Source organism: Neolamprologus multifasciatus, chromosome 18 (assembly GCF_963576455.1).
Source record: "Neolamprologus multifasciatus chromosome 18, fNeoMul1.2, whole genome shotgun sequence".
NCBI lineage: Eukaryota > Metazoa > Chordata > Actinopteri > Cichliformes > Cichlidae > Neolamprologus > Neolamprologus multifasciatus.
In genome coordinates this window covers 35,933,064-35,949,183 of record NC_140456.1, presented here as the reverse complement: position 1 = coordinate 35,949,183, position 16,120 = coordinate 35,933,064, and the positions used below count along the sequence as shown (strand labels likewise).

The window sequence follows — 16,120 nt, the reverse complement described above, 5'->3', positions numbered from 1 at the left end:
CTTTGGCATGTTCCTAGCAGCGTTGTCCTTCATTTCTGCCTTTACGTGTGGACGGGATTATTTTTTAAAACAAAAACGGAAAATCTCACTTTACATGTAAAATAATCGCAGCGTGACGCCTCTGCCTTTGTAAATGGAGGGACAGTAACTGTGTGTAAAACCTGCAGACAGTCAGATTAACAGTATTTTGTCTCTATCATTCTGCAATTCATCTCATGTAAACAATAACGTGGCCACAGCGTGACGTGAATAAAGGCACATACCTTTGACGTGGCGTGACGAACTCTGTATTCCTCGTCCACACGTAAACGCAAAAAGGAGTTTTAAAAAATCTCAGTTTTCGGTGATTGGAAACGCCGTTTACGTGGACGAAACAGCTGCGTGTTCAAAAACACCAGTGTAGGTGTGGACGTAGTGTAAAAGAGTTAGTAGTTTATTTTATTACTACCTGTAATTTATTGCAGATTACTTACATTTTTCTTGTAAAACAAAGGGGCGCAGCAGAAAAAGTTTGGGAACCAGTGCTGTAACTATGAGACAGATGGCTGACACACGAACCTGTGGGAAGTAACATGTTTGTAGAAATGTGAAAATGTTCATGCCATAATCCCTCCCATGTTTCCGTGGGGCGCTGTGGAGTAATGCACAATTCTTCCAACAGAACAGTGAAGATTACATAACAGAAGAGCTTCACAGCTCGTCAGGCAGCAAGTGGACACTGAAGAGTGTGTGTGCCTTATCAGAAGGAAAACTGTTCTCTGCACCTGAGATAAAGGATCGTATAAAAGAAGAGTGAGCGCTCCCTGAGGTCTCCTACTTCTTAGACATTTGAACCTGGACAGGAGGAGAAAGACGTGTGAGAATGGCAGGAGAGGCTAAAAGGAGAGATGAACGAACTGCTGGAGGATCAGAAGGAAAGCAAAACAGGTTGGAGACAAATCAGTTGCTCTTTAATAAAATAGATGAAGCAGCATGTACACTTGTGAGACATGCACGTGTAAGCTCAGGTAAACCTCTACAACATGCTGAAATGCTGCTTCTAACACAGAATAGACAGACGAGCATTAATTGTGTATTCCCACAGGATGGAGCCCGAGGCTGACGATCAGCGAGTGGAGCGAGGTCAAAAGAAGCGTGGCGTGCTGCCCAAACGACTGCTGATAATGTCGTCTGTGGCTGTTGTGCTCATCGTGCTGCTGACTGTCATCGTTGTGCCTGTTGTGCTGCTCACTAAGACGTCAGGTACATTTTTACAATATGTACGATATAAATGATAAAACAATGATGCAACTTTATGATCCAGATGATGAAAAGTACCTGAGTAAATGTATTTATTACTCATCACCATGCAGCAGCCTTTACCCACCTGTGGCCTTTCTTCAAAGCATTTTCTCTGCATTGGATCTGAACAACAGTCAAATCTGAGCAGACGTGCCAAAGCTTTGTTTCTTGTTTTCTATTTGCACCATAGTTCTTCCAAATATTTCAGTTCAGGATTTTCTAACTGCTGTCATGTATACCATCAGTAAACTGTGACATTACTGCTTTTACCTAACCTTTGACCTGTATCTCAAAGACCTGCTTTAGTTGGATGAGCAGGCGACCACATTGGTTTGAGTCCGACCTGCGGCCCTTTGCTGCGTGTGTCCACCTCCTTCCTCTTCACCGTGTCTGTCTAATAAGGCCAAACACAGACTGTAGGCTGAGCCGTGGTTCTGAAAGTCGAATGGAAGGTCAAAGTTCACGACTGGCAGTGTTGTGACATACATACCTACTGCATGTAGAGTTCACCTGAGTGTACAGTGACAGTAAGATGTCTTTGCACAGGTGAAACAGCCCACAGTGTTGCAGGGTTAGAACCCTGGAACCCAGGGGGACGCGGGGAGAACATGCAAACATCAGAGAAATCAACATCAACAGAGAAAAACCCAACAATCATATGACCCCCTATGAGCAGCACTTTGGCGACAGTGGGAAGGAAAAACTCCCTTTTAACAGGAAGAAACCTCCAGCAGAACCAGGCTCAGGGAGGGGCGGGGCCATCTGCTGTGATTGGTTGGTGAGAGAAGGAACAGTGTAAGTATTAAGGGTGCAAAATGAAGACAAACTGCTGCAGCACTATTTCTCATCTGCAGTGAAGGTGAAGCACAGCGGTGCGACTCGTCGGCCTGTCGACTAAATCAGTCTGCAGGCGCGGTGAGAGTCTGACTGTGGCTCAGCTTTGGAGCTAAGTGGGACATAAACACGCTGAGGTCTGCTCGCTCAGATCATACACTGACATATAAACTGCAGTGGAACAAACAAATAAAATCACTGAACATCCTTTAAGAAAGAAACAGAAATCATGTCCCAAAAGTCGTGACGACGCAGCACCGACACACAGCTGAGACGCTGATGTGGGTGAAAAGAAACTAAATGAGCCTATTAAAGGTTTACTGTGTCCAGCTCAAGCACAGGCTGTGACATCATCCACGACAGCTGATGAGCAGCTCTGTGGAAATCAAAAATACTGTTTTATGTCCAGTTTTTATAGATTCAGCTACAGAAATGAGAACTAATGATGTTTTTGTGACAAGCTGCTAGCAACAAGGTGCCTACACAATCAGTGCCAAGTTGTCTGTTATTTGTAATACAGTAATATACACATGTATGTAAAGAAAGTTTGACTTCTCTCCTGTGAGTCGTGGACTAACGTGAGCAGTACAGGTGACGCGTGGAGCTTCTCCTCACCTGGTTGGTGGGATCCCAGGGAACAGACAGAGGCACCTCCCCCTGCGTGCGGGAAATGATGTACTTCCTAAAACACAGTTACAGGAATCAGGATGATGGCACTGTGGGTCTGTGCAGCTGCACAACAAAAGCTGATGTAAACGCAGAGACTTTAGGGGCTGTTTGGAGACATGTACCTGTCCAGCCTGATCTTTTTCCTGGCTGTTGCCTCCTGAAACCTCCTTTGTCCTTCCTGTAAATGAGAGACACACAGGCAGAGGGCACCAGTGTGTAACACAGCAGGCAGATTCCCAGCACCAGTTCATGACCAGTACACCGATCTGTGCTACAAACTGAGTGGAGTGTTATTACTCGGTGTTTGTTGGTGCTGATAACGATCTACGACTACAGCGAGCGCCCTTCAGCCTGTAACGACACCATGGTCGCTCCATCAGACGGGTTTATGACTGATAACATGATTTGAAGTTCACAGCTCTGATCTTTGCTCAGCCTTCGGCTTAATGGTTAATCGAGTGTTTCTGCACCTTCTGTTTATGATACTCATGTTTTATTCTACAGGACGATCTCCACAAACTGCTTCACCACAGTGTGAATGAAGCTGACACCAACTGTCAATCTACTGCTCCACCCTTTTTAACAACACCACCAGCACACACTCGCTAACGAGCCGTTTGTGAGCGTTAGCTTAACTCACCAGGGGTTCAGGTCGTATCCGTGGTAATGTGCGTGGCTTCCCGCCATCATCGAGCACCTCAAAGGTCATGAAGGCGGAGTTTATGTGTCGGTTAGGCCCCTCCTCGTGGTAGGCCTCCGCACGCACGCCCACCTCCATGCTGCAGTAAGGACACGTGTCAGTTCTCTGTCTGCTGCACAGCTGCAGCGCTGAGCCAGTGTTCTGGGATACCTGTTTCTGAAGGCGTTGTTCACGATCGCCTTCAGCAGCAATCTGTCTCCAACCTGAGAAGGTCCTCTGAAGGTGAACATGTCGATGGCTCGAAGGGTGGGATGAGCCTGAGACAGACGACTGCAAGCAAAGAGCACAGAGACAATAGGCCACGACCTCCCACGCGCTCGCCGTGTTCAGGTTACTCATACAGATACAGCTGGACAGATCCTTTAATCTGCACCAGGACTGAACTACACTGATCACAACATGGAGGTCAAAGGTCACAATGATGCATCCTATTTTTAGGTAAAAGTATGAAGGAAAGAAGTGTTTGTGACTGTACCTGGCAGCGATTGTAGCTACATTCACCATCCAGGCCATGATCTGCCCTCCAAATGTGTTTACCTGGGATTCAAACACACCTCATGCATGATCTGACAGTCATGTCTCAGCGGTACGATGACACACTGATGCACTGAACAGTCACATATATGTGCACATGTAAAACAGCTGGGCCTCATTTACAAACCTGTGTGTAGGATCCATACGCGCTGATCCACACAGGTGTGCACACGGGTGTTCACTGTTCATAGACCGTTGCAACACATTTCGGGTATGTTAAGTGCAAGGTGTAGTAATATGCCATCAACACCAACATTCCTTCCCAGAAATCCTCCAAGGGGAGAGTGGTCACTGGTATGTTTCCTACAGCAACAATGCTGGTTGTTCCATCAAAAAGCAGCACTGGGGAGGAGAGAGGCCACTTCTCCAGGTGTAGCATTGCATCTTCACCCGGCTAGAAAAGCACAAAAAAGGACAAATTCTTCAAAATTTAAATGAAAGGGTTGCTGTGCATCCAAACAGCTTAAGACACAAAAAGCAATATCAAGAGTTTAGAATGCTCCAACTGATTTACTGTTGGAATAGAAGCAATAAATATAAAATATCTGACTTACATAAATATGACATTTTAGAAATGTATAAATTCTGAGCATGAATTTTCTCTAGTTTGCAGCATTTTTATCATGTCTATTTGTGCTTTTTTTCTCATTTGATTTTTAAAACTATTTCTTTTAACTTTGTTACATATTCTAGTTTTTGAAGGCCTTTTTAAATATATAATTTTACTGCTTCTACTTGTATCCTAACTGCAATGTGCTTTTGCTCTGTGCTGCCTCTCTGGAGTAGGTTTTGAATAACAATTAAGAAATCCTGAATAAGGAGTAATTTAATCCCTGCTGAATTGAACTTCGACCCTCTCTTATTAAGCATGAAAAGCAAAGTAATAATATTAATAATAACAATACAAGTAAATGGAGTACAAGTTACAGTGGCTGGTATTGCAGCTGTTCTCACCTTGAGGATATGAAGGAGAGCCTCACTGGCACTTCCCAGCCGCTTTGGTGGTGTAGTTTTTGAAGGAAAAAGAGATGGAAGTGCATTGAAGAGAGTGACAGTAAAATCCACTGTGAACAGAGAAAAGGATCTTAACAAAGTAATCCGAACATATCTGATGTATGGATTTAATGTATGAAAAGGCCACTTACCTCCACGTACATCCAAGGGGAGAGGGGGTTATAGAACTGCACCTTCGAACAAAACCCATCGACCCTTCATTTGATCTATGTATTTGCAGTTGGAGCCACCAATGATGCGATGCAGTTCATCCATGGCCTGTGACAAAGTTGTGCTCAGTTAGTCAAGAACTAACTAAACCTATCCAGAGAAAGCAAGGAATTTAACTGAAGGTAGTTGAACTTACATTTCGTATGTCTTTGAAGTACAGGTATGCTTCAAATATTTTTCTAGGCCTGTCTTCTTCCCTTGTAACATCTGCGTCAATAAAAGCTCGTCTGGCCTCAAACTCCAGGTCCAAAATTTGAGCAACGTCACTTTGGTTGGGTTTTGCATTGGGTTTCCTGTACATGTTGCTCAAGGTTTTGTAATGTCTTGCCTGCATCTTCAGGCTGTCATGGTCTGCTAGGGAAAGACATGGTGTAACTAGACTTCACAAAATCCAGATTTTTCTAATCAGTCATTTCTAGTAAGGTTGCATGGTTGTTTTTAAGTATAATATTTATGAGAATTAATGTTTAGGTTAAATATGTTTGAGTAATGAACTGACCCTGTATGTCCTGGTCATTTCCCTTTGTGTCCTTTTCGTATAATGATCATGGATTTATGTTAATTGTTAGTTTGAACAGAATCAAATATTAAAACGAAAGTTTAAGATGCCCGTGAATAAAACTGTGGTGAAAATAAGGTAAAGGTTGTTTACTGTGTACATCGTTCACATCAGTGTGAACAGTGATTATGAGCTGATGGATAAAAATCTTTTAGGTAATTTGATCTATGACAGAAACACTGTGATAAGGCATGATAGATGTGACCAGCATGAGGATTTACATGTGTAAATAATCAGCACTGAGTAACACCCATTACAACACAAAGTGTTAAAATACTTACTATGGCTAACTGGCAAACTGGAATGAGGGATCTATCATATGTTGATTTTACACACCAACTTGAGTTAATGCCAAACCACTATGATTTATGGAATAAACACTTAGAACGGGGTTCATTGCTGCAGCCATATTTTGGAAAGAGCTGTAAGAGGAACCACAGTCAGACTGAGAGGTAGATAAGGGTGATGGTGGACTTACCAACAACATCATCTGGAGGTGCAGTTGAAGGACCTATATCAGCCCTGGGTGCAGAGCATGAGGCTGACTTGGTGGTAAATCCAGTGTAGTATTGTTTGACGTAGTTGGTACAGTGGAGGGTAGCGGCAATTGGGATTCTTTCTCTGAGGAAAAAACAGAAGATGAACAGGATGTAATAACAGGGAATAGCTAGAAAGTTAAGGAAAATACTCAACACTGTATAAATCTTGTGATGCACTCTGAACAGAAAACTGAGGGCAGGTGGTCTCTTTGAAGTTTTAGATGTCCAAAAGTCATTAGTACAGCAGACCAAAGCACACACCTGCATTTGAGTTATCCTCGCTGAGGTCATCATTGCTCTCAAGAAGTATGGTATAGTCACTTGAACCACTTGCTTCACCACTTAGGTCACCTTCAGTCCCATTGTCTGTGTCATCTGAGCTGAAAAGAGTCTCCCTGGGCCTGCCTCGTTGCGGCATGGAGCCCTGCCTCTTCCTTGGAGACTTCATATTTTGGAGTCGTTTGTACAGTTTGGTGTAGATGGTCAGCTGTGGTAAAATAATATATATTTGTACATCCTTTTATTATCTCACTCAATTTTAGATATTGTAGTGGGTAGAGAATGACTTACATATGGCATGTGTGTGTCAGCATCACATAACATGGGGTAATAGTCGACAATCTTCTGTGACATTGCTCTCATTTCGAGTTTGGAGGGGTATGTTACTTCTTTCCCCATGGGACTAGCACGGAGGATTGCAACCATGCTGGTGACTGTGTTCCTTACAAGTCTGCAACAGAGCTCCTTCGACATCTTACAGTCCTTTTCCTTTCCACTGTGGAGCAATGCAAAGTACTGACTGCGCACCATGTCCAACTCTGAATCTGTATACAGCACATACTCTGGTGGGTCTGGCATTTTCATTTTTTTGTCAGCAGTGTAGGAAATTGGAGTGGAAGTTTGAGGCTGACATTGTGACACATCAAAGCCTAAGGGGTTACTCTCGCTTCGATGGCAAGTGTTGGCATCTTGGTCAGTACTCTTAAACTATAACAGTTGTGGGATATAAACAGAAATACACAATTAGGCAAATTAATGCTAGACAATATGGACAGTAATCATCTTCTTAGTGGTATAATGTGTATTTACCTTTTGGCTGATGAAATCCCAAATCTTCTTTCTACGGAAGAAATTTTCATGGCCCGGAAAAAGATCCTTTAGGTCATCCCGGGTAAAGCTTCTCAGTTTCCTCATCAATATTCGCAGCTGTAAAAGAGAAAAACAACTTCAAAAGTGATATTTATTTCTCTTTTCCTGGGTGTGGCTTATTACATATTGAGGTCATTTTTTGTCAATAAATGTATTTTAGCAATAAGTAATAATAACAGGATAAAATGTCAAACTTAAAACAGTTTATCAAATATTTGGGAATGCAATAAAACTATTTTTGGCTGTCTTCAAGAATGATGTTCCAAGTCTATTTTGGCAAAGACAGCTCAAGGCTATAATGTGGATAAAGTTCAGAGTAGAGTACAATCCTAGCTCCAAGTTTCAGAAATGATGCTAACAGATGCTAAGGCTGCTTAGCTAACGTACCAAAATAACTGAAAAATAAGACTTACCCTGCAACACAGACAGTATGGCATCGTCAAACTTGTCCATGCCGTGACAGCAGTTCTCTAGTTCGGTTCCAAAGCCTCCACTCACAGTACCTGGAAATATCCTACGGCTTAAATAAGATAATTTAGCTAAAGTTAACACATTAGCTAGATTGCTAACTAGCAGCCCTCACAAAACACGACTTTATCTTAATAACACCGTTGTACCATAGTATTTTTCAAATCAACTTAATGTTACCAACCTTAAATTACTGTTCGCTTTGTTTAGATAAATAATTTTGATCTTCGTAACGGTCCTGATGGTTAACAAAGCAGGGGAAAAGATTTTGTCCCGTGTGAAAGTAACGTCACGACAGGAACTGAGGCATGCAGAAAATTATTTATATTTAATTTTTTTTAAGTAAAAAAAAAAGAAAATAAAAATATAAATTCAGTCTTAAACACGTATTGCCTAAAAATAAATATAACTGATGTAATTTAAACCTGAAAAATTGGATAATTAAGGATACATATACTTTTAAAATTGCCTACCTTTCCCATGGTCCCACACTCTCATCTGTGGCCTTCAGTGGAGAGCGGTAAAGTAAAGCTGCATTGCTACAGCGCGAAAACAGTTCACCATGGCGCTCTGGAGATGTATGATCTGTTTTATCTTTGTTTCTTTAACTCTGAAGGTGCTCCTTAGCCACAGAAATGCAGCTCATGGTCGAAGGCAGGATTTTTGGGTTTACTGTGGAATAGATGGCTGTGAACAAGATTTCAGAGTTTTTAACTCATTCTTTCGCCACATTAAACGGACGCACCCTCTGTATTTGACGAATGGAAGCCCACCAAGAGGATGGAGGATCCCCCCCAACATCCCACTCTTTAGGATCGGAAAATTTTGGTGTTTCAGTGTTTGCCAACTGTAGTACTGAAACAACAACCAGCACCGTGGAAATATCAACTGGTGGATCTTTGCCTGAAGTGCAGGAGCCTCAGGTTGTTGACAGCCCGATCGCGGTAAGTGTTAAACTAAATAAAATGTAGTGTGGCTTCTGATGACAAATTTAGCCATGTCTAACTCCTCGTATTTGGTCCTATATTACTTTTAATTCTTTTCTCCATTTTTAATCAAGAGAAATTTAACGAGATCTCGCGATATTATACCGCTAGATATTGTTCTTCAAACTGTTACAAGCGATTTCCACTATGGTTGGATTTTAAATCACCAGGATGAAATTGAAAATAAATAAACAGAATAGCAGTTCAGTGTAAATAGTAAAGGTTATGCTGCAGCCGGAGCAGGCACACACTCTGCGGCTGGCATGTCTCCTGGTGAAGTTTGCATCAAAGACACTCAGCGCGTTTAAATCGTTCAATGTGGCAGCAATTTGGGTATCTCGTAGGAATTATAAGTGGTGAATACAGTTTCAGGTAAGACACAGAGTATTTGGAAGCACTGTAAAAAAAAATCTGTTGGCCAGAAATACTGCCAAAACATGTAAAAGAATTATTTTCTTGAAAATTAAATAAATTAATAAATGCATACAATAAAATATATCCATATACTAATACTAACATAAGTTCTAAGTGCAAATCTAAATTACGTGATTTAAAAATACATAAATAATTTAATAAATACAACAAACATGTAAAGAAACTAATATCGAAGTGCAAACAATAATTCATTATTTAAAAAGATAAAATCTCATTCTCATGAATCCAATCCCTAGCCTCCTCAAAAAAATGGACAACCCCTTTTTTATTGTTTCTTTGTCTTTGATTTCTTTTCCATTTCTTTTTTCTTTATTCCAAAGAATGAATATTATATTATCTTATATTATATTGAATATTCACTGTAACACTAATCACTGTCATGCACTTTGTTTTTTAATGGACCAATCATTAGGTGTAACTGATTATACCTGTTATGTAAGAATTTCTATAATTGGCCAGGAGTTTGAAGTAACTTTGTTTTTCTGCTCTAAAGGAAGAAGCTGTTGCTACAACATCCTTTACCAGACACGATATTACCAGATCTGCTGCAGCTTTTGCTATCAGTGTTCAAGAACAGTGCCACTTATCACAGGTATGTTATAGTCTTAATGGATCAATACATTACATAAGGCAATCAATGTCTTACTTGTTCATAATGGAATTCAGAAATGTTTTTTTATATAAATGCAGAATAAGTTACTTTTGTTTCAAATGTTTTCACAGAGAACGGCCAAACATATCATCTCAGGAGTGCAACAGTATCAGGCTGTTCTTTTGGATACGCTCAAGGAAAGAATGAAGACAGTGTTTGAAGATCATGCCGAGGGAACCACTCAGCTTCAAGATGAGGCTTTGGGTACATTTGATAAATTCATGGATCCTTTCTCCACCATTGCATATGGACAGAGTAGAGCCATAGGGGAAATGTTCTGTCCAGTCAACGCAGAGGAAGTAGTAGTATCCCAGAAGATATGTTGGGTAAAGCAAGGTCTTTCAAGGGTCATGTCCATAAGGAACAAAAGTTTTTACTATGTACCATTAATTGAAAGTCTAAAGCAGTTAATGACTAATGAGAGAATCTTTACCATGTTGAACACTGCACCACAAAGAAGCAGAGAGGGATTCTTCTATGATTTTAGAGACGGGTCCCTCTTTACATCTCACCCCTTGTTTTCTCAGAGGCCAAATGCATTGCAATTAATACTGTACACAGATGAAATTGAAATATGTAACCCCTTAGGGTCCCATGCTTCTGCAAACAAATTGGTCATGTTTTATTATACTTTAGGAAATATTCATCCAAAATTTAGGTCAAAGTTAGCTGCAATACGACTTCTTGCTATTGCTAAAGCAAATGACATTTCTCAGTGGGGTATTGATGTTGTACTGAAAAGAATACTTCAAGATCTATCACTGCTTTACAATGGTGTAAGGATGAAATGTCAAATGGTGAAATTGAATTGTTTGGTGCTGTTATAGCCATTTGTGGAGACACGCTAGCCCAGCATGAGATTGCTGGCTTTAAAGAAGGGATTGGTTTTGCTTATAGCAAATGTAGACACTGTGAATGCAACTTTGATGATATGCAAAGTGTTTTTGAGGAGAATAAGTTTGTTCAAAGAACTCTGGAGAAACATATCAGGCAGTGTTTTGAAATAGATAAAGCAAGCACAGATTTATTGAAAGCGTCCCTCAAAACTACTTATGGAATTAATAGAAGAAGCAGACTAGTTGATGTTCCTGCATTTGACCTGATCAAACAAACTCCACAGGACATAATGCATGTTATTTTTGAAGGTGTTGCATCAATGGAAGTTAAATTTGTATTAAAACACCTAATTCTCTCAGGACAATTGGAATTAGACAAGTTCAATTCAGACATTCAAAATTTTCCTTACTCACCTCTTGAAATACGGGATAAACCATGTCCTATTAGCTTTGGCACTTTAGCGGCTAATGACAACAAATTGAAACAGTCTTGTGGACAGATGCTAATTCTTTTAAAAATATTACTTTTTCTTTTGTATGGTGTGGAGAGTGAGTATGTTGTATTTATTAGAAAGTTAATTATGATAGTTCAAATAGTTCTTGCTCCCATTATTTCTTTACAAACTGTATTGCAACTGAGAAGTATGATTGAAGAACACCTGTATCAGTTCAAGCAACTTTTTCCCGAAGCCAATATAATACCTAAGCAACATTATATGTATATATATATGAGGTTATATTTATCAGGGTTTTATTTCCTGATGTTCTTATGTGTCCTACGTGATTCACTCGCCAATTCTGAATTATAACTAACATTAAAAACATGTTTAAGGAGGAGAGAGAGCAAATAAATTCGATTAACAGCTGATCTTTGGGTTTTTGTTCAGTAATCAGCGTGACCTGATAAACGCATAAAAGAGATAACGTTGGTGTTTCCGTCATGTAGTAACTGCTTTAACTGTACAAAGGTTGTTCGACACTATGACACACATACAGACTTCATGATGTTCGGCTAATATTTTTATTGTGAATATTAATCATGAGGGTAAACGGACCTGTACACCACAGAGCGAGGTCAGCATGTCCACGATATCTTCAGCTCTCTGAGGTAACACAGAGTTTCCCAGCTGACTAATCTAACTGTCATCTACGAATAATTCACGGCTCATATCAATATGATTTTACAGAAAATCATCCTTATTACTGCAACTATTCCAGAGACGTGAACATCTACAGCATAAAGAACACAAATATAGCAGTCTAACAACACTGTAACAGAGATGAACCGTCAGTTTGTCACAGATCAAAGTGGAATGAAAGCGATTGGTTGAACAGGTGTGATCTGTGTTTTCTGCATTTTCATCAGCGTCAGAGACTCAGCAGCAGATTAGAATAACAGTTATACATTTAATAAATCACCAAATGAACGCAAGAAACGAGCAAACCTGTTCAGACAGTTTGAGTTTGTGTTCCCTCAGCTGCAGACTCGCTGCTGTTTAAATGTTTGAGAGGAAGATTAGATATAAAGCAAACGTCAAACATAGACTCAGTCTGCGTTCACATTTGATATGAGGCCAGGACGGATAATGGCTGTGTCCTGTTTTAAGATCATACATGTAAAATTGTTGTCTGACCTCCGTCGATCCAGCCGCTCAGAGTTAACTGAAGTTAACCTGGATAAATTATAGTTAAGGAGTATCACAGATAACACCCACGTGAGCTGTGTGACTGTTCACCACTACACTGAAATCAGTAGCTATTACTGAAATACACGTGCTATCTCATAAACTATGATATAAATAGGGAGGTCCTACTAACATGTTTAGTTTTAAAGGACACCTTCCTGCCTTTAGTCTCATTCATGAGCAGTATTAGTTTTCTTCTAACATCCAGAAGTCTGCACCATGTGTTTCATAGTTTGTAACAAACCTTTGACAGTTAAACATAACATGACCGAAAAAGCAAAAAAATGAATAAATGAATAAAAAGAGAGAAAATCACACAAATTATATGTTAACCTCATTTATTTTTAGTTAAGTAAACTCTAAAAATTCTAACAGATCGCTGGTGCTTAGAATAACTATTAAAAAACAGATGATATAATATTTCTGTCCAGGTTGCAGTCTGCATTATGAACATGTAGTTGGAAACTCTGCTCCTCTCGGTGGAAATGCGCCTTCTCTTTCCTCTTTGTATAAAAACATTTTAAAAGTCAGTTTAATCTCAAACTTCACTGTTAAATCCAAAACACACCAGATAAAGAAAAGCGAATAGTTCAGTCTAACACATGTGCCAGTGAACCATTAAACGTCTGTAAAACTGTGCAGTTCTGAAACGTAACTTTAACCTCAGCCAAACCGATTTGCTCAGTTGTAAATAAAACAGCGAAGTAAACGTGACCCGACAGACAAAACCTGAGTGAATTAAGTCCAGCGTTTAACACTGAGAGCTAAAACTCAGGTGAGGTTTCAAAGCTGTGCCGGTGATTGGAAGTGGGTTCGCCTATAAAGTGCTCTGTTGGGAAACAAGCTCCAGCAGCTCTGCGCTCAGGAAAAACTATATTTACTTATCTTGTGCAGAAAAATGTGCTGACGTTGCGTAATATCGAGCACCGGCTGCCCAGTTAAACTGTGACTATCACCAGGTAACGTGGGCGTGTTTCTTGAATTAGCAGCAGGTGTTAAACAGCTGACAGGTGAGGAGGAGGATGCATGCAGGTAAACTGAGGGCCTGTTGAGCTGATCGCTGGTTTCGTGAGAAAAATGTCAGCTCATTCTTTATGTTACAGAAGCACAGAGACACAAGAGCAGGTGGAAAGAGACGATCGTTCGGTGAAAATGAGAATCTGAATGCAACATGTGGAACACGGAGAGTGGAATATGTAAACAAACCGGTTAACGTAACCCCCTCGGTGCACTCTGCATGCTGACTGTTAGCAGAGCTACTGAAATCTCTGAAAACATCTGAGCACAAACATGTTCTATGTTGACAACCTGACCAGACATGTGAAGATTACAGCGCGACATTCGCGGCTAAAACACTGTTAAAAGTGTAGTTGGTGACAGAAAAACGGGGTATTTTAAAACTACACCACCATTGCTGCCTGTGATTTGAAATGCATTCTGGGATACCTGGCTGCCCCAAGTCCACACAAGCAATCGATTATCTAGGATCGACCTGTTTTGACTTACTTTGCACGGCAACCAATCAAATGTTAGAGAAGCTGCATGGGCAGCGTTAACCCCGCCCCCTGCGTTTGATGGGTGAGGTTGACAGATAAAATTAATTCAAGATGAGAGCCAGGCGCCAGGACTGACAAAATGAAACAAATAAATATATCATTAAATAATTAATTAAATGTGTCAATAATTAATTAAAATGTGAAATACATAATTAATTAATTACATGTGTCATAACTATTTATTTAATTAATTAATTCCAATTTTAATTAATTATTGCCACATTTAATTAATTATTTAATGGTGTATTTAATTAATTCATTATGGCAGTCCTGGCGTTCCATACGGGACAACGACAGGAAAAGACATTTTTAAAACGCATGTCAAAGTGTAACGACATGAAACTGTCCTGGGACAAACTTGTTGGACTTACAACAGATGGAGCGCCGGTGTTGTGCGGTGAAAAAAGTGGACTAGTCAGCAGGATGCGAGTAAAGATGCAGGAGAACTGTACCGGTGAGTTAACAGCAGATCACTGCATCACACACCAGGAAAGGCTGTGTGGTAAAGTCCTAAAAATGGAGCATGTAATGATCACCGTAACACAGACCGTAAATTTATCTGAGCTAAAAGTTTTAATCACCGTCAGTTTCAGTCTTTTATGTGGGAAATAGATTCAGAGTTTGCCGACATTCCTCATCATACAGAGGTCCGCTGGCTGAGTTGGGATAAAAGTTCTCAGAGTTTTTGAGCTCAGCAAGGAAACCTGTCAGTTCATGGACATGTATGATGTCATGTCACTAATGCACCAGTGCAGCCTGCCTCACTTTCCCTGTTGCAGTAATGTTGAACCAAGTCAGCGCACTTTGCTGCACCTGTGCAGATTCAGATGGAGCTGCAGTGTAATGATGCACTCAGGGAAAGTACGACACTGAACGGCCCGCACAGTTTATTAGCTCCACCCCTGCAGCAACGCCCAGCTCCGTCTACATGCGGCTCCAACCTTGTGTTTGCTTTCCTTTATTTTTTCTGGGGTTTTGGCAGCATGTTCATATTTCTAACTTGCATAATTTTGACAGGATATATTTTTATGAAGAGCAAAATATTTAAAGTTAAAGTTTTTTTAAGTTTATTTAATCTGGAATAATATTCCTGTCTGTTTTTATTCATATTTTGTGGAGTTTATATACTGCTGGGCGGGTGCTATGATGTTATTGATGTTGAACTTGTTTTATCCTATTTTATTTATAAGGTTAGTTATTAGAGTTTCCAACCGTCCCGTAAAAAACGGAATGGTCTCGTATTCAGAGAAAATATTGCGCGATTTATTCTGTCTTTGCTGCACAGCTGCCTCTTCTTCTCTCATTCTCTCCTGTTTCTACTTCAATCATGAAACTGATCAATGATCAGCTGATTTTGCCAGTATTTTCCCACATTTTCTAGATACTGCACCAGTACTGTGTGTAAAATGCCATCAAAAAGTCAGTTTAATTTTTCTTCTTTCTCACCTGTCTTTCTGTCTCCTCTCACTTTTTAAAGGTTGCCATGTTAGAAAAAATATTTTGCCCTGCCATGCTGTTTATTGATGTGGCAAATGAATAGTTTATGAAAATATATCTAAATCTGTCATCAGTAATCAGTAATGATCATGTCTCACCTCTAGTCTCCTCTGTCTTAATTTCAGGTTTTCACCATGTGTTGTAGATAGTTCAGGAGGTTAACTCCACCAAGCAGTCTACTTTCAGGTACTGTTTAGAACAGCAGAATAGGGAGGATGGTGTAGGTTTAAGTTTATTAGACTGATACATATATACCAACAAGACAGTGTCCATCACTGTGACAACAGCGTTTGTTTTCATTCAAAGGATTTATGGTTTTTCCTGTAATACCTGGTGGGCCGGTCTCTACCCATATGGAAAAGAAATGAGCAAATCACGTAAGCCTTATATGATTTACTCATGAAAGTGGCCACTTTCTCATTACTTTCATATATTGTTTTAGTAAGTATCCAAAACATACAAGTTTCATTATATAATTTTTCAAGGGATCTTAAATCTGTTTTCACTCTTGTATGC

General features: G+C 40.0%; 3 protein-coding genes across 6 annotated transcripts in view; 2 read left to right on the top strand and 1 right to left on the bottom strand.

Moving 5' to 3' along the window:
* The window catches only part of LOC146498565 (protein NLRC3-like), a 28,557-nt gene extending 27,095 nt beyond the window's left edge, over positions 1-1,462 (top strand). Inside the window, exons 9-10 of one of the 2 annotated variants that reach the window (XR_014870537.1) lie at positions 662-927; positions 1,085-1,462. Coding sequence is in view for 1 of the 2 variants with exons in the window: in XM_085139941.1 (XP_084996067.1) it covers positions 662-680 (19 nt within the window). In the remaining variant the exon portion in view is untranslated. Of the gene's footprint in view, positions 1-661; positions 983-1,084 lie in introns of those variants that run through there. The other variant, XM_085139941.1, reaches the window with a different exon arrangement.
* A 1,053-nt stretch (positions 1,463-2,515) lies between these two features.
* On the bottom strand, positions 2,516-7,518 carry LOC146498564 (acyl-coenzyme A thioesterase 11-like). 2 transcript variants are annotated; one of them, XM_085140089.1, is made up of 12 exons: positions 7,430-7,518; positions 6,911-7,327; positions 6,602-6,827; positions 6,280-6,422; positions 5,379-5,596; positions 5,164-5,290; positions 4,973-5,082; positions 3,960-4,412; positions 3,635-3,754; positions 3,425-3,563; positions 2,907-2,962; positions 2,516-2,797 (listed from the first exon to the last, which is right to left on the bottom strand). In XM_085140089.1, exons 8-12 carry the CDS (start codon positions 3,995-3,997, stop codon positions 2,689-2,691), a joined length of 462 nt encoding a protein of 153 aa, XP_084996215.1. In that variant the 5' UTR covers positions 3,998-4,412; positions 4,973-5,082; positions 5,164-5,290; positions 5,379-5,596; positions 6,280-6,422; positions 6,602-6,827; positions 6,911-7,327; positions 7,430-7,518; the 3' UTR covers positions 2,516-2,688. The 2 variants fall into 2 exon arrangements, with proteins under 2 accessions (XP_084996215.1, XP_084996216.1); XM_085140090.1 differs by lacking the exons at positions 5,379-5,596; positions 6,280-6,422; positions 6,602-6,827; positions 6,911-7,327; positions 7,430-7,518 and having other exon boundaries at positions 5,164-5,298.
* Positions 7,519-8,404: 886 nt separating this feature from the next.
* Positions 8,405-10,872, top strand: LOC146498563 (uncharacterized). 2 transcript variants are annotated; one of them, XM_085140059.1, is made up of 3 exons: positions 8,405-8,901; positions 9,872-9,970; positions 10,102-10,872. In XM_085140059.1, the coding sequence occupies exons 1-3, from the start codon at positions 8,719-8,721 to the stop codon at positions 10,855-10,857; spliced, it is 1,038 nt and encodes a 345-aa protein (XP_084996185.1). In that variant the 5' UTR covers positions 8,405-8,718; the 3' UTR covers positions 10,858-10,872. The 2 variants fall into 2 exon arrangements, 1 of the variants encoding a protein (XP_084996185.1); XR_014870543.1 differs by having other exon boundaries at positions 8,819-9,299; positions 10,102-10,118.
* Positions 10,873-16,120: the final 5,248 nt, after the last annotated feature.

Coding starts and splice junctions, on each gene's coding strand:
- LOC146498564 (XM_085140089.1), bottom strand. CDS start 3,997: ATGGCCTGGATGGTGAATGTAGCTACAATCGCTGCCAG. Junction 3,755..3,959: donor GTAGCTACAATCGCTGCCAG/GTACAGTCACAA, acceptor CTTTGCTTGCAG/TCGTCTGTCTCAGGCTCATC. Junction 2,798..2,906: donor AAAAAGATCAGGCTGGACAG/GTACATGTCTCC, acceptor ACTGTGTTTTAG/GAAGTACATCATTTCCCGCA.
- LOC146498563 (XM_085140059.1), top strand. CDS start 8,719: ATGGAAGCCCACCAAGAGGATGGAGGATCCCCCCCAACATCCCACTCT. Junction 8,902..9,871: donor TTGTTGACAGCCCGATCGCG/GTAAGTGTTAAA, acceptor TCTGCTCTAAAG/GAAGAAGCTGTTGCTACAAC. Junction 9,971..10,101: donor AACAGTGCCACTTATCACAG/GTATGTTATAGT, acceptor ATGTTTTCACAG/AGAACGGCCAAACATATCAT.